The sequence below is a fragment of the Serinus canaria genome, chromosome 3, assembly GCF_022539315.1.
Source record: "Serinus canaria isolate serCan28SL12 chromosome 3, serCan2020, whole genome shotgun sequence".
Lineage (NCBI taxonomy): Eukaryota > Metazoa > Chordata > Aves > Passeriformes > Fringillidae > Serinus > Serinus canaria.
In genome coordinates, this window is record NC_066316.1 from 38806374 (window position 1) to 38834293 (window position 27920).

Consider the following 27920-nt stretch of genomic DNA (forward strand, 5'->3'; position numbering starts at 1 on the left):
ACAGGGCTGGAAGAGCTCAGCCTAATAAGGCAGCACCGGCTGCCCATGAAAACGGCAACAGACAGCAAGACACAGAACTGCTGTTGGCACCCACTGCATCCCATGACACTGCCTGGCCCTGGGCAACAGCCTTGGCTTTCCTGCTCAAATGTGCACTGTGATTGAGGTCTGGGCTCTGCAGGGAGGAGTGGAGACAGAAAAGACACAGTCCCAATTCTTGGAAATGGAGAAAAGCAGAATGAGCTGGGGAGACCTGTATCATTGCCCTCCCACTGTCTTGTAAGGCCTCCTGTGAAGAAGGTCCCCCTCAGAGCTGATGTCCTTTCTCTCTCTGATGGTGGCTGGATCTGCTGGGAGTTAAGAGCTTTTCCTCCTCCATCAGTGAAGGCAATGAGGCCCCAGCCATGGCCGGAAGCTGAGCAATGCGGGAGGCGTTAATGCATTCAGGTGATTTCAGAAAAACATGGCTGTCTTTGAGAAGCTGATATATTAATCAGAAAGGGGTAAGGTGCCATGGGTACTTCAGTGAAACAGCTATCTTATCTGTGGTGCTCCAGATAAGGATTTTGGATGGGGTGTCCCTTAGAAGAGTCACACTTAATTAATTGCGAGTGTGGGCTACTAAACCCCAATTCACAGCCTTGTGGGGCTAACTCTGCCCTGTGCAGGGAGGTAAGTCTTGCTCAGAGCTGCCTCCAGATGCAACAAAGCTATCACAGCTCCTGTTTGGCTGATGCAGGGCAATTCCTTCTCCTGGAGGTTCACCTGGAGCAGCATGTGTCTCCACCTTGAGGAGGTCGGGCCAGACCTGCTACAGGTCTGCAGCAGAGAGAAACACCAGCTTTACCCACTCATGATATCATCAAGAAAAAGGTGAATTTCTCCCATCCCTGCTCCCTTGTTCCTCAGTGGCAAGCAGCGCCACAGCTCAGCACAAGCCCCTTTTTCAGGCCAACTTCCTGCCTGCATCCTTCTTGGAGCAGTTTCTTGCCTCTTCCACCTTTCAGCTCCTCTGCCCACTGCCCTGGCAGTGGAAGCTGAGTGCCTGTGTGGCTGCATGTGCTGACAAAACTCAGCAACCTCAGCCCTGAGCAGTGATGCTGTTGCCACCATTTGCCCACACTGCAGTGGATGCACTGTGCACATAAAAGGCCTTGGAAGGTGAGAACTGGAACTGCCTGAACTGCCAGCCCAGGGGCTGGGTCATGAGCACAGGACTTGCTGCCAGGCTAAAGAACATTTAAATGCCTGACTCTTCCCATAATCCATAAAACTTGAGGTGGAGGAAGTAATGGAATAATAACCAAAATAAATAGGTAACAAAATACAGGCGGAGAAGCAATTGTGGGTTTAGGGCTGAGGCAGCTGCCATCCCAATATTCACAGGGGGAAGCCAATGTGCAACTGCTCCACCCTTCCAGTCCCATCCCATCACATCCCATCCCTCAACCCCAGAGAGACCAGATTTTCTGTCTGCAGCTCAGACCGGATCCCTATCCAGCAAGAGTGCTGAGAGACAGAAAGAGGCTCTTGGAGGCCCGTTCTGCAGCTGGATCCAGACAGGACTGCACCACTCGGCGTGGTCCATGCCATCGGTCCCTTCCTTGCTCCATCTTCTTCAGGGCAGGGCATGAGGAGAAGCACAGAGCGGTGGGGAAAGGCCAAAGCAAACCACACCGGGGGCAATTGAGTACATGAGAGCCTGGGAGATGTGGATGGATGGAGACACTGAAGCACATGCAGTGCGAGGAAAGGCGCTCCGGCCGCCAGCATGCGGGGCGGCTGCGGCCCCACAGACGAGGCCGGTGCTACTGCAGGGAGCTGCAGCCGGAGCGGGGCAGCCCCAGCCAGTGGGAAAGCATGAGGAGACAAGGGGAGTACTGCAGGATATCATCCACTAAGCTGTGGGCTCTGCAGCAAAGAAGGTAACTGTTCTGGTAGAAATTTGTGCTTTAATATATTTTTGTTTGTTTGTTTAAAACAAGTTCGCACTTCCCTGAGGAAGCCCTATTTGACATTCCCAAGGAAACATGGGTGTGGTTTTTTTCTTCTTTCATTGGCTCTTCACATTTCTTCATTCCCATTTTTTTGTGTTTCATTCCTTCTTTTCTCCATGTGTGTTTCTTTCCTTCCTCTCTCTCTCTCTCTCTCTCACTGTCTCTCGTGCACGTGCTTTTTAAAAAAAGTTTTGTCTTTATTTTTAAATTTTGTTCTAGACATTATGACTTTCTCAAGGAGTGCTCCAGTTCTGAACCAGATCCCTTTGCATGGTCATGCCTGTCAGTCTTTGGTAACATATGGACACTTTGGTGTGCCAGTGAGGAGGGGAGGAAGAGGAGCAGAGGTGGCTGAGTAGGAAAGGAGCAGGAATGTCTTGGTCCGAAGACAGGAGCGCTCGCTTGCCATCATCTGAGCAGCACGTAAAGGAAGAAAGTCAATGGGCCACAAAGCCAAGGGCTGTGCAGGGCTGGGACACCGCTTCCTGGAAGAGCAACAGCTGCCAGCCGAGAAGGGAGAAACAGAATTAGTTATGGGACAGATACAGACCTCATCAAACAAGCTACATCTATGTCTTCTCCCACCCTGAAGGACAGAGTTCCCTGACCTTTTGGAAGATACTTTGAGCCTTTCCTGGATGTTATCAAGGTTCCCCAAAATGAACTTTGGAAAAAAGGTTGAGTTTTAGACTCTTTTGCAATCCAGTCCTTTCTTCCCCAGAACTTTCAGCATGAGTAAAACAAAAGACTCTCACTGTGTTATGGTTATATCCTAGGCTAAAAGAGACCTTTAAGCCTAGGGAGACACGTATTTGCCTCCCCCTGCACCTAAAATTTTGAAAATTTTATAGTGTTCTGACTTTTGTTTCCCTCTTCTCTGGAGTTAAGAAAACTGCTAGAAGTGACTCTTACTCTGAAGGTTTTCTTGCTTCAAAAATAAACAAACCAAACTGAACCTTGCTCTCAAGTGCCTGTCTGGCTCTGGTTTGCAGACCCCGAACATCTGCTCTCTGGCCCACCTGGGGCATGTTATTGAGGGCACAGGCAGGACTAGGGCAGAGGGCACACCAGGGATTCCCACCCAATGCCTATGCACACACCTCGCCGTGGCTTCAATCCATGGTCCACCCTAGTGACAATGGACTTGTCTCCATTACTGCAGTGCTGGCATCAGTTTATGTGGGTGGACTGGAAAGGGGCTGGTGGGATCTAGCCTGGTGGTGCCTCTCTGCTCAGATGGCAAAGGAAAAAAAGCACAGCTCTTCCTTGTTCCACGCCTCAAAGAGCAGATTGGTTTTTTTCTCAGCGTAGGACTGACTTAACACTACAGAGGCCATGAAAGCCTGCAGAAGGTCTTTCTCTTTTCAAAGCTTCCATAACTAGCGTTTCCAGGAAATGAAGGATTGCAGAAGTCCTTAGCTTATTGGGGATGACACCTCCCAGGCATTCCTTTGAGTCTTGCTAACTCTTGACTGCATAGAACAAGCCCAAGAGTCTGACAGCCCCGCTGGTGACTTCTGCTGGTGGGGCCAGCCATCCTGCTGAGTCCCACCAGCACGTCAGCGTGCTCTGAAATCAGCTGTGCATGTGCATTTGTGAATGCTCTCCTAGCAGCTTGTTGGCCTCTGAGGCAGACACAGTCTCACCCTTGTTCGGTCCAATTGGCTTCCTTGGGCAGTCTCCCTTCTTCAGAGTGACGTCATCGATGGCAATGTCCCCCTCGTAGCTTGTGCCCCGGACACCTTCAAAGATGATCTACAAGCAGAGCATGGGAGAGAGCCCAGTGTGAGGCAGCATGTGTGGAGGGCCCTTCCTGCACTGCAGGGCTTTGCAGAAGTCAGCAGGACACAGAGCAGATCTTATCAGGCCCCTAAGAGAACTATTTCCTTCCCGTTTCTCCAACATTCATAGGCTTTGGAAAGCCAGATCCCACTGTTTATGGGACCAACCTCTTTGTACTGAGCATTTGTGCAGTAAGAGATGAACATCAGAGCTCTGTTTTATAATGTGTCCTGCTCTAACAAGCCAATCCTGAACAGAACTTGTCCTGCTCTAACAAGCCAATACTGAACAGAACTTGCAAGAGTAACTATTTGCAAGTTATTATTTAGTATTTGAAGTATCCAAAAGCACACTGGGCATTTTGCCACAGTGCCACAACTCAACCAGCCTGTACCAGGCAGCTCTCACAAACATCCTTGCAACAGCAAAGTAGCCTGTTGGGTAAAAACCTCAGCCATAAAAGCAGCCCACTGTCTGGGTACACATGAACAACTCGATGAGCACATTCAGAGTGCCCAGCTCATTTTCACAAGAGCTCCCAGTGCTCCCACCGGCCCCTGTGCTACAGAGGAAGATGTCTGCCAGGAAATCTACATCCATGGCCCACGGATAAGGCAGGTGGCTCCTTGACTGTGGGCTTGGCTTACCTGGAAGGGCCCAGGGGGGTTGATGGGCACATGTGCTTGCTGCCACATGTTGCCCCGATTCCCACTGAGGGACCAGACTTGGGTGTCGATGGCTCGCTTGTTCCGCACGCGGACCAGGAGGTTCAGGGAGCCTGTAAGAGAGAAAGAGGCCTCTGGGCATGCTGGGGCAGGCAGCCAAGCCTGCCTACTGGGCTGGCTCCTGGCACAGCTCTGGGCTCAGCCTTGAATCACGGCTGGAAGCCCCAGCTGGCCCAGGGACAGCCTGCAGAGCCGCAGTGGCCATCTCTGAAGGGAGCCAGCTTTCTCCCGTGTTCATGGGTAAGTGCCACTGGCAATGTTTCATCCACCTGGCCTTTCCTAGGGAAGGAGGGACCCAGACAAAGAGGGGCGGGATGAGGAAGAAGCAGTGTGCAGCATGGCTGGGGTGGCAGGAGAAGGGGCTGGCAGAAATGCTAGCTGCCAGGGACCTCCAGAGGCATCCCATCCAACCTCCTGGTTGACGCTGTCTCCTGCTCTCCATGAGGGCAGCATGGTTTTGCCTGGCCAATCTTGAACTTCTCTGAGGAAACCAATTTTTTCTACCATCCAGTATGAACCTCCAGCACTACCAGTTGTGGACACTGTTCCTTATCATATAATCCAATACTAGGAAAAGATTTTGGTTCCATTATCTTTGAATTTGCCCTTGAAACAGTTGGGGGCCTTTGGCTCATAGCAACCTCCTCTTTGCCAGCCTGAGCAAATCCAGCTCCCTTAACTTCTCTTCCTAAGGACTTCTGCTCCTGGCCCTTGACCATTCTGATGCCCTTCTTCTGGGCCCCACCAATTTCTCCACATTCCACTTGAAATGGGGAGCCCAGAACACGTATTTGCCTCCCCCTGTTCACCACTGACACCTGAAATATGCAGTGCAGCTAATAGGGCTCTCCCTGCTCTTTCCCTGGCCATCAGCTGTGGAAAGACGACCAGTGTCCTCATTCACCACTTGCCCTGGGAGCAGCCTTGCAGTGAGCAGCTGTTCTTTGAAGCACCAGACAGTGTTGCCTGTTCCACCCCACCTGGTACCATCCCAGCCCAATGTTTTCAGAGGCTCACAAAGATCCTGCAAATCAATGCCGACTTCAAGTTCTTTCAAAAAAAAAAAAACAATTCCCAAAAGATTTTGTCTATCATTAAACCAAAATCAAAGCCAACAAATCTCAAAGCATTTCCAGTTCTCAGTTTGAAAACAGTGTCACAGCTTCTTACCCTGCACCCACACACAAAACCATCTCAGTTTGTCTTACTGCAGCATTTTGTTAGCATGCCCTCAGATTACTTATTTTCCTTTTTTGCTTCAGTGAAAAAAAAAAAAGTTAAACATTCAGTCAGGGTTGACCTGAAACACTTTTTTTTCTCAAGAAATCAATCAATCACAACTCTAGTCATGCTGTTGCTCATCAGAGTTTCTGGACTCTATACACAGATATATTACACCTGAGAGTACGGAGGAAATAGTAACCCTTACTTATCCATCTGTAGTCTATCTGCACTTGGGATGTTGCCTTCCCACATGGCTATGCCCTTTGGAAAAGCACCAGAATGAGGTCAGGGGAAGAGACAGGGAAACACTCTTTCCTCCTACACAATCCTTAACCTCCCTCCTACACGATCCCCCCAAATCCTTCATTCTTGGCACATCCACCTTAGGGGCACTGTGTGAAGGACAAGCACCTGGAAATACTTCCATCAAGCACCTGTCAGAAACTGAGAGATACATTGCAGGGAGTTCAGATTATGATAAAGATGATGAAATGCTTAGATTCTTAGTGAATGACTTACAAGAAAAGGTTAAAAATGAAAAATGTAAATTATTTATTGAAATGAGGACAGAAAACACATTATGGTCTGTAAATATTCAAAAGCATTAACTGTAAGGCAAGCTGAGAAGACTAGAGGAAGGCCTGACAGGACATAGACAGCATATCCAATCCCCTTCCCTGGTGATACTCAGTTTGGGATGCACACCACAACTCAGGACAAGGAGAAAAATAGCTTGTTTCTCTCTCTCTTGAGACCAGCTGGCACTGCACAACCTCGGGGGATCCAAGCCAGTGAGATCTCCCTCCTGGAAACCCAGTGCCACAGATAAGGGAAGTCACTACAGGAATCTCTGGCAAAACCAGCTTTGAGCTGCTGATTTCTTGGCATCTTCCCTGCCCTCAGCAGCTTCCTATGAAGAAAAGTCTCTCTAAGGATACCTAGCCCTCATGGAGCCCCTTGTCTAAACTGGCAGCTCAGGCAGGAACTGCATAACCCCATAGATCAATGTCAACAGGAGTGTGTTCAGAGCAGCTAATTACAGACACCAGGGCCGGTGAGGTGAGGGATTGAGAGCAAATGAAGAATTAATATGAAGCTGCTAGCAAGCAAGGATTAAAAACAACCATTGTCTATTCTATCCTCATTTGGGGACTTGTAGCTAGGATTTGCTGCACAATAGCCTGGCTGAGTAGTCAGCACTGGGACAAATCACGCAGCAAACGAACTTTGATGCCCTAGGAAAAAAGCAAAGGCGGGATAGAAAGAAACCCAGAGAAGCATCTGGAATGCAAATTAGTGCCTCCAAAGCACTGGCTATGAATGCCTGGCCTAAACCCAAACCAAGCCTGAGCACATCCTGGCTGACAGCTCCGTGTCCTTGCAGCATTAGGAAAAACAACCTTTTGGCCCCCGAATTCCCTAATACAACAATACTGAATATGAGCAGGCATTCTTCAAATGGTTTACAATTGGAAAGGAATCTCCCTTATCTACTCACAACATGCAGTGTTTCACTACTGTCTACACATGGAAAACTGAAGGTCAAAACAGAGGAGCAGCAATCCCATGGCTACCTTAGGAGTCAGTCAGGTTGTGAAGGGCAGCCAGCTCTCACAGCCCTACCTGCAATCCCTGCTAAGTTACAGAAGTTCCCTGGGACTGGGAAAGAGCTATAGTACCTCCATTTTCCAGTAACACTGTCACTGGGAATATGCTTCTGGGAGGCTCCCGGATGTGAAGCAGTGATGAAACCTCTATCCCATCTGAGCTGAGTCCACAGTGTTGTAGATGTTAAAGTTTGTGCAGCTCTTCTACTTTACTTCCTTCTACCACCTGTCAGTCTGCCACCAGTTGCCAGTAATGTTAAGAGCACACAGCCTGTGATGGAGGTACCTGTAAATGAACCTCCAGATCTGCACTCTAGGCAGAGCCATAAAACATGGCAGACTTGGACTATGGGAGTCTCCAAGTCATCTTCCTTTCCAGTGTCTACAAACTGAAGAAGAACTGAAGTGTGACCTGCTCTCCAACTCCTCATCAGTGGAGATGAGAAATACCCATCAGTGCCAGTTGCTGCAGTCACTCTTTTTGCCTGGTTTCACACTGCAATCATGCTTGGTTTCCTCTATCAGAGTCCAAAGCCAGCTGGACAGTTTTGTTGCATATTTCTCTCCTTGTTGCCCCTTCCCCATCTCCCCTGCCTGGCCCTTTCTAAGGGCACCTGCTGGTGAGGCACACAAAAAGTTAGACCATCTATCTGCTGCTATATCACTCCAGCTGACCAGAGAAAGACAAACAAAAGGGAAATCCCAGGACACCAAGAATCCTGTTGTTACCTCTTCCCATACAAGGCAGTCTTTGCATTTGTCTTGTAATCTGTATTATTCCTTCTTCCCAGTCAAAAAGGAGAATAAAGGCAAGTGATGAGTGATGAGGAATTAATTACAGGCAGAGCCAGCTGTACCTTCTGCTGGCTGCCTTGAAGACCAGAGCTGGCATTTCAAAAGACTGGCACTCACACAAAAGACCAGCTGTGCTGCCAGATAGAATAACCCAAGGGATGCCTTTAAATGTTACCTTCTCACAACAAAAAGAAGTCTTCCCTCAGTTTCCACAGGAGGGGGACTTCACTGTCACATGGAATTGCAGAGTAGCTCCAGAAGAGCTGGGGCAGGGAACAGTGGAAGGGATGCAGGGCCTGTAGGGGCAGGGCCATCAGCACAGTCGGTGTGGGATAGCAGGGAAGGTAGAGGTTTCCTCAGGAGCTCCCTTGGGGAGTTAATGCAGGGTGATGGGGTGGGGAAAAGGCTAAGGAACAGCTAAGTTTACATGGTTCAGATGGAAGGCAGGTAGCTGGAGCAGTCAGGAAGCAAAGGGAGGATGGCACTACGCACTGAGAGATGGAGTGCCATGCCAAGTGCAGCAGAGCTCCGTGGGATGGGTAGGGAAGGCTGTTGGATCCACAGCCAGGAGCTGGCACACAGCCTGGTCTCACTGCAACTGCCTGCTGCACTCCTGTAAGATCCCTGCTCCAGTATGGGGCAATCTCAGGAGATCAGCTATTGATGAGAATTCCCAGCTGCAGCTCCAGTTTAGATTTGTCACCCATCTGGGAATTCAGGGCTGAAAGCCCCCATGGAAATTCCCAAGGCATTTCCAGTGCAGGCAAGATAGATTGAGGTAAGAAGCTGACCGATTGCAAGAGACATCCAGTAGCTAGAAAGAGATTCACAGTGTGGAGAGGACTTAGACCTTGCAAAGCTTAGCAGAGTCACTTGTAGAATCAAAATGAGGGCTAAAACCAATCCAGGGAGAAAAGAGCTCTCACATTTGCCAACAGGGGCTCTGAGCACTTCTTTGAGTGTTCAATGTTAATGGCACTGATCAGAAACTAAAAGCCCAAAGCTTAGTGCAGGCAAATACCAGGAGCCAGTGGCAGTCTCCAGAAAGAATCTATTACTTTTTATAATCTCCACAACAAACACAGGTCTCTCTTCCTCTCTCATTTAAATGGATGCTAATGAATAGCAGTCAGCATCAGGCTGGTTACAGAGCTGGGGGAAAAGTTATTGCTCCGAGAGCTAGAGAGCAGAGGGTGGAAAAACAATTGTAGCACAGATAGAGATGCAGAAATAATACCAAGTGGTACTGACTCATAACTTCTAGGAATGTAAGTTGTCTTTGTGCCATGGTAGGATGTATTTACTCATTCACAGTCTCTCAGGATGCTTCACACATTATCATATGAGGAGTAAGACAATTAAAGCCTCTGGGCTGCTTTCCACTTCTGACTACAGAGAACTTTTATTTCTACATGTCTGTGTCTGTTCTCAGCTTGGTGTGCAGGGTCCCCTCTGTCCAGTCCTAGGGTCACTGCACAGACCTGTTTCTGCAGCTAGCACTTCGCTAACTTCAGAGCAGGAGGGCTCAGAGAGCTCATCCTGGTCGGAGTTTGGAAAGCTCCATGATCCTACCTCTACTCACAAGGCATCTGGGGCATGGAGAACGTTCAGCCTGTGCTGCCAGCTGATTGCTGTGGGACACTCCATGCTCTGGTACAGTAGGGAGGCTACGGAGAAAGGAATCAGGGGAATCAAAGCCTCCTGTTTCCCCTTGTATCTAGGACTTTCTGGGGATATAAACAGCAATAAAGCAAGTTTTGATTGGCAATGCTTCCCCTACAGCAAACCTGTGAAAATCACTTATATATGGCTACAGGGAATTTTCTTTGGAGTTAACTGTGGATTTCAAAAACCCAAAGAAACAAACACATTTCTACCTCTGACCTCCTAAACCATCATCAAATGAGGCTGGGCTTGAAGAAATATTCCCTGACATAGCAAAGCCAAGTGCACAGATTGATCTATGATCCATCACTATCTATCTGACCACTCTGGCATGTACAGGAACTTCGGGATGGAGGGAATGTACCAGCAGAGAAGCAACACCACTCTAAAAAGGCAAAGCAGACATATGGCTGGGCTCCTGGGGAGACACACTGGGCAGGGGGAACCTGGGCCCTGCAGACAGTGGGGTAAGTGCAGTGCTATTGTCATGGCTGTCTCATGATGGGGAATAATGGGAGGAAGGCAGGCAAGCTACAGCTATAGTTCCTTCTCTCCAGCATATCCCCACCTGTCTGTGTACATAGAGAGCAGATGGTGATATGGCAGGAGGAGACTCACAATGGAGCTATGCTTGAGCTCCTTTGCTTATTTGATCCACCAGTCTAATTAGAGAAACTGTTAGCATAGAGAGATGAATGACACAAGACTTCCATCTTTGATACTGTGTTTATAGAACAAAATCCTGGCACCCCTTTTCATGGAAAATTCCCTGCGAGGCTGTTTGGGACCAGTAACAGGCTTTCTATGTGTGGACAACAGGATGTGGTTTAAGAAATTCAAAAGAGGGAGAAAAAAGATCTCCATGCTCCACAAAGTTAAATTTATGCTATCTCAGAAGAACAAAGGCCCATCTGATATGCAGATGGAACAAAACACAGGGAGGGCACAGGGAGGGTGACTCAGGGGTAAGTTCAGAGCTGGTCACTTGTTGGGGCCATGGCTGTGTAGGAGCCCAGTGCTGCTGCTGACTCAGCTCCAGGCAGGGCCAGGGGAGCCCCAGGTGCTGAGCAGGGAAATTGATGCTCTCCTTCATTTCTCTGGCAAGCAGGATGAGAAGATGCCAATGGGGGCAGTTCCTTCCCTCTTTCCTGCTGTAGCTGCTGGTCCCCAGAAGTGCTGGATACTACTTTAGAGAGGAGAAGCCAGCCTGGGGGAAAATCATAGAATTGTTTACATTGGAAAAGACCTTTAATATCAAGTCCAACCATGAAAACTAAGAGTATGATAATGTCTTAGGTTGCAAATGCAAGATGTGGCCGGGGTGTGTATTCCATTGCTATCTGTTGGAGGTGGGGCAGTTATCTTCTGTTAATTGGGCTAGCTGTTAAAACCAGGTAGGGCAGTTTTCTTTGTATCTTCCATAACCAATCCTCCCTCCAGGGAGGTATCTTCTGTTAATGGGCCATTGAGTCTCACTGCATGACTGATAAAATTACATCATCCTATTGTGAGACACTCCACCCAGGGGGAGGAGCCAAGAATTGCTACCTGGATATAATCTGAGATTTGGAACGCCATAGGCAGCCTTTTCCACCACATTCCCAGAGGAAGACCATGCCCCTCTGCACCACCATTGGACCTTCAGAGGAAAATTCCACAAGATGCTTCAACAGAACCACATCTGTCACTCCAGGAGGATTGCAGCCACCATGTAATCAGACTGCTACCAACATCCTGACCAACAAAGTGTCAGGTCATATTCTGACTCTGTCAGTGTTGTTTGGCATTACTGCATTTTTATTTGCTTTTTTCCTTTATTATTTTTTCTTAATAAAGGACTGTTATTCCTACTCCCATATCTTTGCCTGACAGCCCCTTAACTTCAAAATTATAATAATTCGGAGGGAGGCGATTTACATTTTCCAATTTAAGAGAGGCTCCTGCCTTCCTTAGCAGTCATCTGTCTTTTCAAACCAAGACAAATAAACCTAGGAAGAAGGAGTTCTTGTATAGGCAACTTTCCCCACCAATTTTGTAGACTCAGGAAGCTAAGTGAACCATAGTTCATTTGTGAGGTCTGTTTGCTCCTTGTTCACCCTCTGTTTCATGACATGCCCAGATGCCTTCAGGCAATGCTCTCTCTCCTCCCAGCTTTGATAAGGGGCCCTTTGATCTTTGGCACCAGAGACAGCTGGGTCCTTTGCGGAATTCATGTGCTCAGCTCTCAGGCTGAGAGCACGCACTGTGCTCAGCACTCTCCAACGAGCTGAAACAAAGTCTGCTTCATAGACACTGCCAGGTTTAAAAGTGCACAACAGCCAGACAGGGGACTCTGCCTGTCTCCCTTTTGTGGGCAGGCTTTGCAAAGACCTCAGCAAGAAAAGAAGGAGCCTCCCAGGGCCCACAAAATACAAAAGATGTGTGTGAAGGGCTGCTGACAAAACCCCTGCAGACACTGATGTACTTATGCTGAGGAAAATTTTGCCTGTCTCCTCTCTATCCTTATTAACAATTTCCCTATTTCCCCATCATCACCCTGTCCGTGGTGTCTCAGTCCCAGGAGCCAAGCACAGCAGCTGCAGGGCTGCAGGGCTTGGAGCAGATGGGCTGTTTCACTGCAATGCTGAAGCCAGTGAGACAGCAGGAAGGAGCAGCTGAGATCACATATTCTCCCTGCTGAACTGAGGACACCACTCAAAAGCTGTTCTCTGGCCTCATCCTCTGCCTGACTCAGGGAGATGTGAGAGGATGAATGGTTCAGGCCTCGAAAGTGATTTGCTGCAGGAAGGCTGTTTGTTAGAACAGGCTGTGCTCCCAGCTTTGGGCTCATTACAGCTGGGATGCATTACAGGATGCATCATAGCAAGAGACTTTCCCCACTTCATGCCTTGTGGTTTTGAACCACAAAAATGTCAAGGTGACTAGCTGAGGCAGTGAGACTCCAAACCTGCAACTGCAAACCCCTTCAAATGTTGGGGTGCCTGTCCTTGCAGAGCTCTCTCTGAGAGACAAAGTCACTCCTAGAAGTGATGGTGGTGACTGACACTTGTTGAGCATTTCTTTGATTTTCTGGGATTCTGCATTTCCATACATTACAAAATCATGTCTGGTTGAAGTTCAAGTAATGAGAGGGATGGATGCACAAGTAGGGTATCATAGTCTGCACCCCGTCCTCATAGCCTTTCTCCTGTCAGAACACCCAGGGGGGTGTCCAGATGTGCATCCGCAATGACCAACAGTGAAATAATTAATGGTCTATGGAGAGAATAGAAGAGTGACAAGGGAGTGCTAAAGAAGTAGCTGGATATGCTCTGAGAGCTCCTGTTTCCTCTTCAGTGTCTGTTAAGTTTTGTATATATCAATTTCAGAGTCTGAATAATTGATGCCACACCTGATGTCTCAGGAGATGATCAGGTTGCAGTGTATCCTTACAGCTCTTCAACTTTGCACGAGGCTGCTGCTGTGATTAAAGTCTGAATAGAAAGATGTTCTGCTGAATGAAGGGAGGGGGGGTCACAGCAACTGTCCATCAGAGGAATAACTGTCTCAAATCAGGTGATCAGGAGCAAAGAAAATCTGTGGGAATTCAGGGCAGCTGTAAATGAATGGGTGCCAGCAATCTGTGCTCCAACAGCCTTCCCAACAAAACCTGTAGCAGAAAAGTAGTCAGATGTTCAACTGGTAAGACAGAAGAGAGTTTTTGAAGAAAATAATATTTCAGTGCCTATCTGTGCTGGGAACTTGATTCAGTGATGTCCTTTTAGTGAGGGGCAAGGAAAGGCAGGGATCAGTGAAGCCACATTCAAGGTACTAAACAGAATGCCTCCATCAACATGAAGACACAATATCTGGGGAATGAAAATGACATGTAGCCAATCTACATCTGAACACCTTTTCCTCATCTCCATGTCTTCTTCAGATGTAAACTCTTTGGTTTAGGGATGACCCAATCCGACATATCAAACATGTCATTGTTGCTCTTTGTAAGTAAACATCTAATGAAGGAATAGACACATAGTATTCACTGGGCTCTAGCAAAAGTCATTTAAGGGAATTCTCTGGCCTTGGTTACGCAGGAAGCTTGATTAGATGTTGTATCAATACCATTGGGTCTCAATAATCTTTAAATCTATGCCTTTAATTCAAAATTCACAGAATTCTTTAGAGAAACAATGACTTAATCTGTGTTTGGTTCAGAGCCGCTGTATTGAACTTACAGAGGCTGAATGACACTTTACAAATACGCGGTCTTCTTGCTAGGTATTTACAATCCTTGCTCACAATCATGGTGTTTGACTAACCTCCCAAAAAACCCATGCACATACTACTAGAAGAGACCATTATCTATCCAAAGGGTCCATACCAAAGCCCACAGGAAGGTGCTGGATCTCTTAACAGATCATTAGTCAAATATGTAATTATCGATGGCCAAAACCACATCTGAGTAAGCGGAAAAAGAATGAGCATTAAAAAAAACCTTGAATGCACTTTTTCACTACAAACTCTTCACTTAACTCTAAATGCAACTTGTTTTCAAGAGCCTAGGGGGAAGTGAATCATACTCATGAGGAAAATCAGCCTTTCCTCAATCAATCCAGTGATGTAATCCCTATTGTTTAGAGTAATTGCGCTGGAGATAATGGCATGGATTTAATGAACAACACATTTCTATAGAAGGCAAACTTCTATATTTCTGTATTTCTATATAAGGCAAACTTCATGTATCCAAAAGAACACATCTACCTCCAGGGTGCCACCTGCATTACTGTGCAGTGGCAGGGTGCTGTGTTCATAAACAAAGTTTGGGTAGGAACGAGGGACCTGTGATGGTGACTCTCACAGAAATGATGCCTCTGTGGGTCAAGCTGGTTTTTTATTGACAGAACCAGTACCTCTCATTCTGTGTGACCTGACAGCTCTGGCTAACATGACTTGTCAGAAACAAGCCACATGGCACCCACTGGCTCCTATGTGTGATCATCCACCATGGCCTTTTGGACACACTTTGCACTGATTGTCTGATCCGAGCTGAAGAAGTAAAGAAGCAATTCAGTTTGGCAGGCCTTCCAGACCTGTGATTCCTCTTCAGCAGGAGGGCTTCAGTGGTGGCACTGCCTGTGTAAGTGGCCTGCCCACAACCCAATTCCCTCTCTGAAACAGCCATGACTTTCTTGAACTCAGATGCTGTGGCAAGCAATCTGATCAGGTCTCATTGTTTCCAGTGACTCAGAACCAAAATCCTTCTCAATCAGTCCCCAGAACTGCTCCTCATGGGATCTTATAATAGAGTAGAAGAGAAAAAAAAAAAAAAGAAAAGGGAAATGAAGGGAAAGAAAAGTTTGAAAGGACATACAACCACCAACTGCCTGACCACTTTGATCACCTCTCTAGGAAGCCCATTCCAGTGTCTGATGACCCTTTCAAAAACTAAATTTGATACTTCCCTGATAAAGTTTTGAACCATTCCCATACATCCTGTCATGGGACTTGTGAATTGGCACTTTTCACCCCCTTTCCTTCCTCAACAAGCTGTAGAAAACAATTTATAATTTTACTGGAAGCTTTCTATCCTGATTATACACAGACCAGACTTAGCTGGGTGGTCAGAGGGTCTGTGTCAATGCTGGAACAATCACACTCTTAACTCTCCATTCAGTGGCTGAAATTTCCACATCTCTCTCAGCAACTTTCATCCTGCGAGCTGACCATGAAGACATCTCTGCCTGCAGGAGCATCCAGCATGAGCAGGAGGCTGCACAGATCACAACCTGGCTACCACTGAGTTAGGAGGCGTGAAGAAAGATGGCAGGGGACTGTGGTGGAACTAGTCTGTCAGGGAAACTGTCCTCTTAAAGCAACCCCCTCTGAGGCAGCCCCTGGGAAGGGAGGAAGAGGAGTCTGATGGCTGAAGCAAGGACTTGAGGATTTGCTCCTAGCCAACCTGCCAAAGTGGCTTTCTGAACCTGGCAAATAGTTGCTAGCTGCCATGGCTAGTCTCCTCCCCTGAAGAAAGGAAACAATCCCTCAGAATCACAGAATCTTCTGAATGGGAAGGGATCCACAACGAGCATCAAGCCCAACTCCTAAGTGAATGGCCCACACAGGGATTGATGCCACCCCGACAGCATCATTAGCACCAGGCTCCAGCCAACTGAGATCATTTGACATTTCCACACCAGCTGCAAGTAAGACACTCTTGTTCTTGAATGCCTGGTGGAAATGGGATTTCTTTTCTTCTCCTCCCCCTGATTTTTGTGTTGGGGCTGGCAGGATCATAGGGCAATGTGAATGCTTACTACAGAGGGGGCCAGAGGAAGAAAAACAGATGACCAAATAACTTCAGAAGAATGAGGATTGCCTCCAGGGAGCTCCCCTTCATCCTGCTCTCTCATAAGCTGAGAGATATTCAACAGTATCCGCCTCTGCTAGTCACTGAATATTTTATATCATGGCTACAACCAGTGCATTTGTATTCTGTTTCTCTCTTTCGTCATATCTATTATAAACGAGTAGTGTCTGGGAACTCTCCCAGGGAAGATTTGCCTGGATGGCTACGGATATTTTATAGTCAAATTGTGAGAGTAAACCAGCTTTCAAGTTCTGTAGTGGGGGCAGGGGGAAGGTAATAAAAGAGTTATTAAAAAAATAAATAAATGTCGGGATTTTACACGGCTACTTTTTGTAGTGACAGAGCTTCAGTCTGCTCCACAACGGAGGCTTGGAATGGAAGACACCCTCTTGCTGGCATTTTCTGCTGACAAGAGCAATCTGATACACACTTGCTGGCACCTGCCTTGGCAGGACTGTGCTGGCACTAGGTGAGCCAGGGGCTGTGACTGCATGCATCAGGGATAGCCGGGTCTATGGGAAGCAAGGCATGGCTCAGGACGCAGCAACCCCACCTGTGCCTTCACACTGCTGCACATGTGAGGTGGATGGCAGGGCACGGTCTGTCTCCTCATTTCACAGGGGAAGTCCTACTGAGTCTTACACCCTCCTCTAACCCAGGGCTGAAGAAGAAGAGCTGAATAAACCTGTTTTGCCCCAAGAACTCTGAGAGGACTTCAGCCAACAAGGGCATCAAGCCTGGCATCAAGGTACTGAGTTTCAATTTGCAAGCAGATACATGGTGAGTTTGCTGGACCAAGTCATGTATTTCACAGGCCAAAAGAAAAATAACTTTTAACTAATTTAATTCTCTTTCAATCTATGTCTAATCAGTCTGATTTTAAAATTTGCTCTCAGCTCAGCATCACCCACCATGGAAATCATATGGCATTAAGGAGTCGATCTACCTCACAGAATTTGTCAGCCTTTGTACAGCAAGAGGAAAAACAGGGATCAAACAGAGGCCAAAACATTGGGTATGAAGGGAAAAACCAAAAGATATAAAAGCTGTCTGAATATGAGGAACAGAAAATGGTACTTAGAGGCTTTCTTAGGTCTTAGGAGTCACCATCACTTTTGGGAAATTTGTGGGTAGAGCAAATCAGTAGAGTTAAAATGCTAAAAGAAAAAAAATAAAAAAGCCATAATGAATTGATTCTCTGGCATGTCCAGTCCACCTCATCTCCAGACAGACCACCACAAAAGAACTGGTAAACCTATCTCTTTTCCAAAATCAAAAAAAAATGTTGTAGAGCTTTTATTTCACCAGTGAAATGAACGTAGGAATCTGATATAAGAAAAAAATTAAGAGACCTCCTCTCCCCACATTTTTTTTTTGCCAATCTCCCAGCAGTCTGGACCACTCATCACCACTTCATCAAAGAATGAGACCCCTTTCCCAGCCTCCAGGAGAAGACAAGCAGGAATCAGGCAGCAGAGATGACTTACCATAAGGGGCAGCTGCAGGGAACACATGAGTTTGCCAGACAGCATTAGCAGCTGGACTCTGTCAGTGAAGTAGGACCAGCAGCTCCAGGAAAATCTGGTTTGAGCCAACACTGACAGTGCTCTGCCTGAGCAAGCTGCTACTGCCAGCATGGAGCAGCTACAGCATGGAGCAGCTGGTCTCCAGGGGAAATCCAGGTGTGTGAAAACACCTCTGACCTAGCCCAATTCCAAGTGCAGAGAGCAGATATGAACCCTCAAAACACAGACACAGATGAAGACCTGCTCAGTGAACTGCAGCCCAGCTCCTATCCCCGACACTCATGGTGTCAGGGCTCCAGCCTTGCCCAGATGTTGCAGTTTAACCTCCCAGCCATGCCACATGTGAACAGAGATGTGGCCAGACTCAGGAGCATGTTGCCTCCCAATGACATCTGCAGTACTGAGCAGAGAGAGGTTAATTAACCCCGCTTATTGAAGGGCGGACACATTCCTGCCTGGGCCCTGATTTTTCAGTCAGGCTCTAGTCCAGCAGGTGATTAATAACCCTGTGTGCTGTGCGAAGAGTGCATCTATTATTCAAATTAATGAAATTATAATCAAGAGGTGACGAATTAGCAGTTGCTCCTTGACTGGATATGGAAACTCATTAGTGTGCCAGGCGCTTCCGTGGTGCTCGCTGCACTTGAGGCTTACAGGAGCCAGGCAGAGCAGGCAGCCCCTTAGCCCAGCTGGGGGAACACACATCCTGCACACCCCAGAGCTCTCTGGTTCACAAAGCCCCTTCACCCTCTTGTCCTGTCCAATAGACAGACTGACTGTAAGGTGCTGCCCCAAGGATAGCCTGTGACAGCCTCGCAACCCTGACACTGCTGGGCTACGGGACAAGTATTTGAGTGCAGCAGCCCACCCTGCTGCTTGGAATACTGCAGTAGGACTCCCACCCTCTGGAACTGCTGGTCGCAGGCACAGCTGCTGGAGCAAGAGGCTGGAGATCTTCCCCAAGAGCCCACACGGGGCTGAGTTGAGCCTTCCCCAGAGGCGACTCACCAATGTGCTTCCCGTACATGTGGTAGTAGAAGGAGACACAGTAATACTTGGCAGTGATGTTGTACAGGGGGCTGATGAGCCGGGCTTTGTCTCCTGTCACCCGGGGCCGGGACGCCTCGATGAACATGTAATAACCTGCAGAACGAGAGGGAAAGGTGGGCAAAGGCAGCATGCACTGGGTCTCCCTTCCTCCAAATGATGGGGTGCCAGCGTGGCTGGGAGACCGCCCCTCCTCTGGGAGACACGGCCTTGCTGTGCCCAACTGCTCTGCACCCACTGTGATCCCGGCCAGAGACACTCGCAGGATCCCCCAGTGCCTCCCTTGCCTCAGCAGTATTTAGGGAGGCACGGGAGAGACAGGCATCTGCAGACCTGCTGTGGGCACACGTAGCAGGTGAACCCCTGCACATCTGTCTGTGTGAACAAAGAGCCCAAGAGCTGGCTGCACTGTGCAGGGAGAACACCAGAAAGAGAAACCATTCCAGACTAATTTCTCTGCCTCAAGTAGAGGGAGAGAGGATTCGGTACATCCAGCCTGAACAATATTGTTGTCTAAAGAGAACAATGCCAAAGCAATTGTTAACAGCCCAGGGAGGACGAGATTAGCCATTTAATTTGTTAGCATCATTTTCAATGCTCAGTCAGGTTGGGTGTACCGAAAACTAATGGGAGAAACCATTTCCTTAGCAGGCCATTGGATGTTTCCCATTTTTGTTTTCTGAATTCAAAGACATGTGTTTGCATACAAATTTACTTTTCTTATTACAGAAAGAGGGATGTAGTATCCACTTAAACTGGGAGCATGTACTCCATACACAGCTAGGGTGAGCAATACACAACACCAGTCTCCTCCAGCTATAGGTGAGGCTTCCTTCTGGCCCAGAGGCAGCTCCTGTCTGGCCTCTCATGCTTCTGTGCTTGGTACTAAGGAGATCTGTTTGCATCCCTGAAAATTTCTTTGAGGAAACAGCTCGCTAAAACCTACAGGGCCATTTCTAGATGTTAGAGATATTCTCCTAGTTGTTTATCCATTCTTTTCTTCAAAACAAGCATCAAACAGTGCAAGAGCATTAGGCATCAGGCAATTAGCTGACAACAAGAACTAATGCTCACACAATTCCCTTCAACAAAGTCGTGGGTGTTTTAATTGTGTGTTTAATTCCAATCAGTAACATGCAAATTAACTGCGTGCTCCCTGCACCCCGTGTGAAGTAGAAAGCAGATCAGCTCTCCTCCAGCTCCCAGAGCTGTGGGGCTCCTGACAAGAGATGGTGTGCACCTCCCCTCCCCTGCAGAGCCAAAGGAACCCCAGGCTGGTGCCGACCCTCTGGCGTGCCGCTGATGTCCGTGGGGGGCCCCGTGTTGACGGTGCGCTTGGGGTTCTGCGTCAGGGCGTTCTGCCGCGTCCAGTCAAAGTTGTCCATCTTGTCCTGCACGAAGCCGCAGATCTTCTCGTCCTCAAAGCGGCAGGTGTTATCTGTGGGGATGGGAAGGGAAGGGCTGCTCAGCTGCTGCTTTTGCAACACCCTCCCCCAGCTGCCTGGGTGCTCACAGCAGTGCTGTGCCACCACTGAGGCTCTGTGTCAAGCCAGGGGCAGATGAGCAGCCCCTGGCCTCAGCCTCAGGAGGAGGCTGAAAAGGAATACATCACAGAAATCATAGAAATCACAGAATGGGTTGAGTTAGAAGCAGCCTCAAAGCCCATTCAGTTCCAAACCCACTGCCATGGGCAGGGATGCCATTCACTAGATCAGGCTGACCAGGGCCCCATCCAACCTGACCTAAACACTTCTACAGATGGGGCACACATAACATCTCTGGGCAGCCTGCTCCAGTGCTTTACCATTCTCTGAGTAAGGAATTTACTCTTAAAATCTAATTAAATATCCCCTCTTTTATTTAAAAATGTTCCCCTTTTTCCTATCACTACCCATAATACATCGGTGATCAGTGCTACTACAGAAGTGTTAATCCAGGCTGATACACGTGATGGTCTGACAAAATGGAAAAAAAGCTATTATGGCTAAAGAGATTCTCTGAGAGATCTGAAGGGGCAAATGTAGAGGAAGGTAAAAAGACCACCAAAGGCAAACTGGCTACAAGGGCTTTTATATCAGAACAACTTGATGGTAGAATAATTTCCCCAGGAGAGAAGAAAAAGTAGCAGCAGATGACTCCCCTTCAGGCTATATATTTAACTAAACTATGACACACATGAAAAAAAATCAGCTGTGGAGAAGAGGTCAGCTCTGCACGACAAACGTGTCATTTAGCCAGAGTACATCTAATTTACACCAGCTAAAAAGCACATTTGATTTTGCAGCTTATGCTGGTTCCCCTAACAAAATAAAACACGAAGGTAAAAGATTTTTATGTAGGATCAACCATATGTGCAATAGAGCTCACTTTTATTGCTACCACAAGACTGTTACACCCTACAGCAATATTGTAAGACATATGAAAAATCTCGTGCATAGACCTAACTCAATATGGACTTGCAGAGATTGGAATGAATTGGACATGACCAGGCTGAAGATTGTAACCTTTGTGTTAAAAAGGTAGTTTTGAGTCACAAAAGCAAAGGTCAAGAACCTGCTTTACACTGCTGACACAATAGGAGAGGGATGGATAAAACAAGCAAAAAAATAAAGAGAAAACACGTCCAAGAACCAATGTGAAAACTGCTGTGTGTTTTGTGCAGTCCTTGGGCAGAAACCAGGGCTGGAGAATGAATTGGAAGTGGGATCTTGGACCTTGTGAGTGATGTAGATATGGCAAGTACAGATATCCTTAATTGCTGCTTTTAAGTAAGAGCAAGGAAGTGTGCTATGAAACTGAAAGATAAAGCCATGAAAGAACACATACACAAAGGAAAATGGAGGAATGGAGGGCTTGGAATGTGCTAGAAGCCTCATCCATGGCATGCTGCTCAACTTCTTGGGGTTTACCTCCCACTATTATTTATCATGCCTAGATGAAGAGAAGCCCAAATTCCTCCTGGGGCTCCTGCATTCTTGTACCTTCAGTGATGACTTGCTCTGGTTCCTGGGCAGGAGGCTTTTTCTCCTAGCATGCATGACTCTGGCAGGACATGTAGGACAGGTCCTCAACCTTGGCTGGCTGCCAAGGATGGAACACACAAGGGAAGTTTTCTGCAATGCCAGGGCCAAAAGCTCTAGAAGCAGCACAGTGTACTGGTAGGAGCTTCATACATCTACCATACACAATAAAATCTGTTCTCTTGTACCAGAGAAGAGAGACTACCCATGAAAGTAACAGAATCTTGACTCTGAGATGCTGCACCTTCTGGTGGCTACCCTACCTTCTGGTGGCTAGCATCCTCTCCATCCCCTCCCATTTGGAAATGAAAATGACTAACCCAAATGGACATCAAAGGTCTGCACACCCCAGGGGTAGGGAACTGGGTTCCCCTTCCTGCCCACCTCTTTCCAGTATCCCATCAAAGCAGTGAGAAAAGAGGATGCAGCCTCCTGAGGTAACCTGCAGAAATGTCTTTGCCAGCATAGGTTGGACAATGTGTGGCAAGCCAAGAGCCTGTTTCACAGACCAGGGCAGCAGGGTTTTCAGTAAACTCAGCAGGAAACACTGCATGCCCACTCCTCCTTTGGGCTGAGCACAGCCTTCGGGAGCTCGTCTGGGCTGGCCACTTAACTGCTGATTAACCCTGGCTAAGTGCTTTCCACTCAATCTGCTCATTCCTAATTAGCATCCAAATCCAAATTAGCCACTGCTCTGCAGTGCCTAACACAGGGGCCCGAATGGCATCTGGAGCTGAAGGAGAAGGGAGCAGAGGACAGGGCAGATGCTTGCAGGGTCTGAGACAGGGTAACTATGTGGGGGACCCTTTCATCCCCAGAACAAAGAGATGGAAGGAGAAAAGAGTCAGAAGGCAGCTCCTAAGTGTCCTTCCTCAGCTGTTTTGGCTGAGAGAAGGGAGTTCATGGCTGTACCAGAGCCCCAGTAGTCCTCAAAGGAGATGCTGGCACCCACAAGCTTGCTGATGTTGCTGGGTGGTGTAATACCCCAGGTTTCTCTCCACTGCACCAAAAACATCTGCATGACTCCAGCTCATGGGTTGCCAGCTGCAGCTACAAGAGACACATTTTCTCTCAGAATGGCATTACCTTACACAGCAGGATCCACAAAGACTGTCCTTTTGCAAAAGCACTAGGGCAGTTTGCACCTCTGACCCTGTTGAGAACATGGACTTTCAAAGACAGATGACATCTTTCTCCAACACAAAATTACCTTAACAGGGAAGGTGGAAAACAGAGTTGGAAGCTGTAACACAGAGGTCAGCCAGGAAACTGATTGAGAGAGAACAAACCACAAATGAGGAGGTACAGAAATCAAAGGAAAGGCAGATTAAGGAGAAAACACAAGCTCAGGTGGGTATCAAGAGAGAGCTGTGCAAGGCAAGAGGACCTGAGGACAACATTCCAAACTTAGCCCCAAGGCCTGGTTGTGACAGCCTGTGGACTGTGGTGGACTACTCTGCCTTCATTTTTAAGAAGCTACAGTCCCACACATGGGATGAGCTTGTTAAAAGAAGTTGACTCCAAAGTCGTATGGACAGCTCTTTTAACATCCAAATAGGGCCCTGAGTGCATTTTATCTTCTCACTCCAACGCAGCTCCTTCCAGAAGGCAATGCTTCTAGCAGAGGACATGAAATAGAGAAGGGTCCTGTGCACCACAGATCAAGCAATGCTGTTGCTTAGTCAACGTGATCCATCTTATGTGCAACAGCACTTGCTGTGCAGGGGTTTAAAACTCCAGCACATCTCCTCTGCTTAGCTTGGGAGCTCAAGGCTCCAATGACCTAATGAACAAGGCTTCTTAATTTCTCTGTAGCATAGCAATGCCTCTTTCTACACATCTTCTGCATTACATGGAGGAAAATAGATGCACAAAGTATAGAGAGACACATTTAAGGTCACAGCAGGCAGTGCCTAAGCTGGAAACAGAACCCAAGTGCTCTGACTCCTGGTCCTTTGGTATAAAACAAGCCGCAGGAAAGCAAAGCTCTGTGGTTTCTCTGAGCTACAATGGAGGTGCCATGAATAACTAGGAAGTGTTCAGTGTGGTTTGGGAGACTGCCAGCATGTCACCTCTGGATTGTTATCACCAAGGTTCACCAGGACAAACCTGGCAGGTCCAGCCAAGAAAAAAATCTTTATATCACATGCTACAGACCACAGAGGTGATCTGACTCTTGACCTTGACTGTGTGATGGAAACCTTCTTGAAGACTTTTGCCAATTGCCAGGGATCGTGGCTCATCCTCAAGTAGTAAATGAAACTTCCTGTTTAAAATTTAAGCAGTGGATTTAAATACTGAACACTGAAGATGTTCTCTGGATTGTTACAAATAAGGTGGATGTGGCAGGGGAGGTGGCTCCTCAAAATCTGGATTTAGTGCTGTCTTCACCACACAGATTTCCTTGGCAGGCTTTGCAGTGGTGGCAGCTCAGAGTGCAGAGATGTTTGCTCTCGGTTACAGACACCTTCATGCATTCCCAGGGGAGAGACCCTCTACTGTGGCTATTAGCATTTCTTGTTGCTTTGCCTTCTCGAGAAACATAATGGAGGTTTTCCTTTCAAGTCCTTAGGGGAAAGCTATCCCTGGTTCTGAAATTCTGGCTGTGAGATGAATGCAAAAAATAACACTCCTATTCTAGCTGCAGACTATGGGTGAATAGCAGATGGAGTGCACTTGAATAAAACTGCCTTCATCATTTAGCTGTGGTGTGACAACTGGCACTGCCTTGGAGCATAGAGGACCACGCTCTGAGCCCCAGCTCTGTTGCAGACCTGCTGTGTCACACACAGCTCACATTTTCTGGACATCAGTTTCCCCATCTAGAAAATGAAGACAATGAGAACTATATTGAGACCTCAAAGTATGTAATGATATAAGAAAGAATATTTAACAGTCTCTCCCACTGCAATTTTCTAGGGATTTGATACACAGTAATGGAAGAAAGTTTCACAATGCTGTAACTAGTTAAGTCATCCTATTTGCCACCAGGATACAAGGAACTGTCACCTCTTATAACCTTTGCATTACAAAATATTCTTGAAGAATGGGCACAAAATAATCTTGAAGAATGGGCACAAACTCGAGTAATCCAACTCTAAACAGAGGCTGACATCTCATTCCCACAGGTTCTCATCTGAACAAACTTGGATTCCTCTGGACTCTGAGAATTATCAGAGACCAGACACACCAGCAATAGATGGTAAGCTACAAGCCAGGCTAATCTGCAATAACCAACATCTGCCATGGATCACCACCCACTGTACCTGCCCAAAATCCCATGGTCCCAAAATCCCATGTACCTGCCAAGCCCATGGTCCCAAAATCATGGGTTTAGCACCACACACGGCCAGACTGCAGATATGTGAGAAACAGTATTGCTGCTCTGGAAGGGCAAGACAGGTTGGCCAACCAAAAAATAAACCAGCAATCCCATATACTTCTTAATGACATCATCATCATCAAGGTTACAAGGTTACATCTGATAAAACAAGGGAAACCCAAAAACCCAGGGAGGAGGAGCTGGAATTCTAAGATCTTAGAATTCATATAATTCTTAGGCAATTTTTAAAATAAAAATTCTGCTTTTTAGAACCAGATTAACTGATTTTTAAGATTCAGTCTTACTGGTAACCTCTAAATATTTGAAATTTCCAATGTCTTTTGTTCACTTCCTTTGCTCTTCCTTTGCTTCTCCTTTCTAACCCAATGTGTGGCTCTGTAACCATGCCACACGCATGCCTGCCCCAGTGTTATTAACATCTTATTAGGCTGAGAGAGAAAATGCATGAAGAAGTAATTGTATTAAGTGACTCTCAGAGTTTGTAAATTAATCACCATTGTGCATGCCCTTGGATCAAGCTGCCAGAGGCATTAATCATCTAATCTTTGCCTTTCACTCCAGAGCTTTCCATGTTTGCTCCCAGAATTTGGCTCAGCAGCCTAGTGTGAACTTTTCCCCGGGGTTGACGGTAGCAGGGGAAGTTTGAAAAGAAGAGGTAGCAGGAGGGATTTCCATGTTTTTGGGATGAGAGCTGGAGAACTCAGCTGTGGTCCAAAGAAAGAGTTAAAAGCCTTTGGGCTCATCTTTCACTGGCAGCAGGTCTGAAAGGAAAGGGCATATCTGAAAGCAAGTGTGGTAGGTCTGACTTTAGGCAGTCAGTCTCAAGATGTGAATGCACAGGCAAGGCTCTCACCCCTGGCCCAGAGGTCCCAAGAGCCACCAGAGGCTGGGCAATTTGGGCAATTTATATCAAGAGGAAATCCTAAGTGTTTGGTTTACTGCATGAAAAACACGAGTGGCTGAGTTATGTTCCACCACAGGAAAATCTCCTGCAGTCATTCTGGACTCAATAAGGCTGCCAAAGGTACCCCAGGCAGGCAATCTGAAGGCTCAATTTACAAAGACCCCAAGAGATTGACACAATTAGGACTGAAGTTGCTCTGGGTTTACCAGAGATTTATGCAGTGTAAAAGCAAGTGGCAATAGGCCAGACTTTGTCACTTCCACCTGTGGGCTGGGACGCTTGCCTCCTCCTGCAAGTACTGAGAGACCATTCTAGAGTAGGTCCCTGGCAATATGCTCCATGTTTCCCACTGAGTCTTCTACAGAGAATATTTAAAGTAGATCACGAAGTGAGGCAAAGAAAACAAATGGAATCAGGAATTAGAGCCACAAAATCCCAATGACTCTGTAAGAAACTCCTACTCTCAGGCAGTATGGTTCATCAAACCATCCTTGGAGTATGAATGTGCAAGAATTAACTCCTTGGGGCTGCCTAAACAAGAGAACTCCTTATTCTGCCATCACCTAATCCTGGCTTCTCCTCTCTACTGGTACCCTGCAGTGCAGCAGCAGCCCTTACCTACACATAGAGTAATACATAAAAGCACTGAATACTGACTCAGCAGCAGGAAATGGAGAAACAACCCCACACTCTCCATGGAGCACTAACAAGTAGTCTGCCCATCTCTGCCCAAAAGCTTTGCCTGGGCTTACATCCTACAATCAAACTGAAGGGACCTCATTGCATCCCCTGGGGATCCTTCCCCCACCATTTACAGCAAGCTAGAATTCCTCTTTTATGCTCAATGGGCACTGTCATGTTGGCGTTAGAGAACATCTTTCTTAGACTTTGCATATTCAGCTCTTAAAATCAATGGGAACTCTGGATGCTCAATACAGACAGGCCTGCATCTTGCCAAGAATAACCAGAAGGTAAAAAAGCAAGTTAACAGTGATGAGACTGAAGGAGAGAAGAAAGGGACTGTGCTCAAAGAGTTTGCAAGAAGAGGCAGATCTGAGCTGGAGACTGCTCCAGACAAGCCTGCAGAGATACCAAGTGGTATCATTCCTGGTCAGAAGAGGATGGGGAATATTCCTAAACACAGATATTTTGGGGAACATTAAGCAACCTGCTTACTGGAAGTAGATTGCTCGTGCTGGGGCATGGGAGTGGGTGTTCAGGATCACAGCCTGCCCTATCACAAAGATATCAGGTGTGAGTGAGAGGCATATCCCTGGCATAAATCTCCTGGCAATAACTCAAGGTACAACAAATGACAGTATTTACTGGAAGCTTTATTGTATGCAATTTCATCCTCTTCTGGGGAAAAAAGATTTGACAAAGTCAGCTGTGTGTATTCCAGCTGCTTGTCTCGCCTGATCTGCTGGAGCACTCGACTGATGTACATTACATTCAAAGCATCAACACAAAGGCCTTGTTGCTTACCTGTTGGATTGGGATAGTTGATTGCTGGAAAAAAAAATAGAAAAACAAGTCAAAACAAAAGCACAAATCATAATCAAAGTCTGAAAATAAAACAAGCACATCAAGAAAGGTCACAAATGCACGAGTCTCCCGGCAGCATCCCTGTGAGAAGGCAATGCTTGATGCCTGTTTTGGTGATGGGAAAAGATGTGGACACTCTGATCCAAGCAGCAAGAGACCTTAAGAAAACCCCACCTAAGGGGTGATCCTAGGATCACAGGAAAAGCCTTCTGGCAACCCAAGTAGTTTCCTTTTGGAGCACCCAGTAGGATAGAACCCACTTAGATACCATACTTGGTATCTAAGGGGGACATCAAAGCAGTTTGATGCACTGTGGAAGAGTGTCAGGACAGGTATGCTGGGGACACTGGACACGCTGTCAGTCCACAGGACAGGAGGGTTGTGCGAAATC

General features: G+C 47.2%; 1 protein-coding gene across 2 annotated transcripts in view; it reads right to left on the reverse strand.

Moving 5' to 3' along the window:
• Positions 1-1572: 1572 nt before the first annotated feature.
• Positions 1573-27920, reverse strand: part of MDGA1 (MAM domain containing glycosylphosphatidylinositol anchor 1) — a 138677-nt gene continuing 112329 nt past the window's right edge. Inside the window, exons 12-17 of one of the 2 annotated variants that reach the window (XM_050972886.1) lie at positions 27470-27493; positions 20003-20155; positions 18679-18813; positions 4427-4557; positions 3644-3752; positions 1573-2497 (exon numbers count right to left, since the gene is read on the reverse strand). In XM_050972886.1, coding sequence (XP_050828843.1) covers positions 2406-2497; positions 3644-3752; positions 4427-4557; positions 18679-18813; positions 20003-20155; positions 27470-27493 — 644 coding nt within the window. In that variant the 3' untranslated portion in view covers positions 1573-2405. The remainder of the gene's footprint in view (positions 2498-3643; positions 3753-4426; positions 4558-18678; positions 18814-20002; positions 20156-27469; positions 27494-27920) is intronic. The other variant, XM_050972887.1, reaches the window with a different exon arrangement.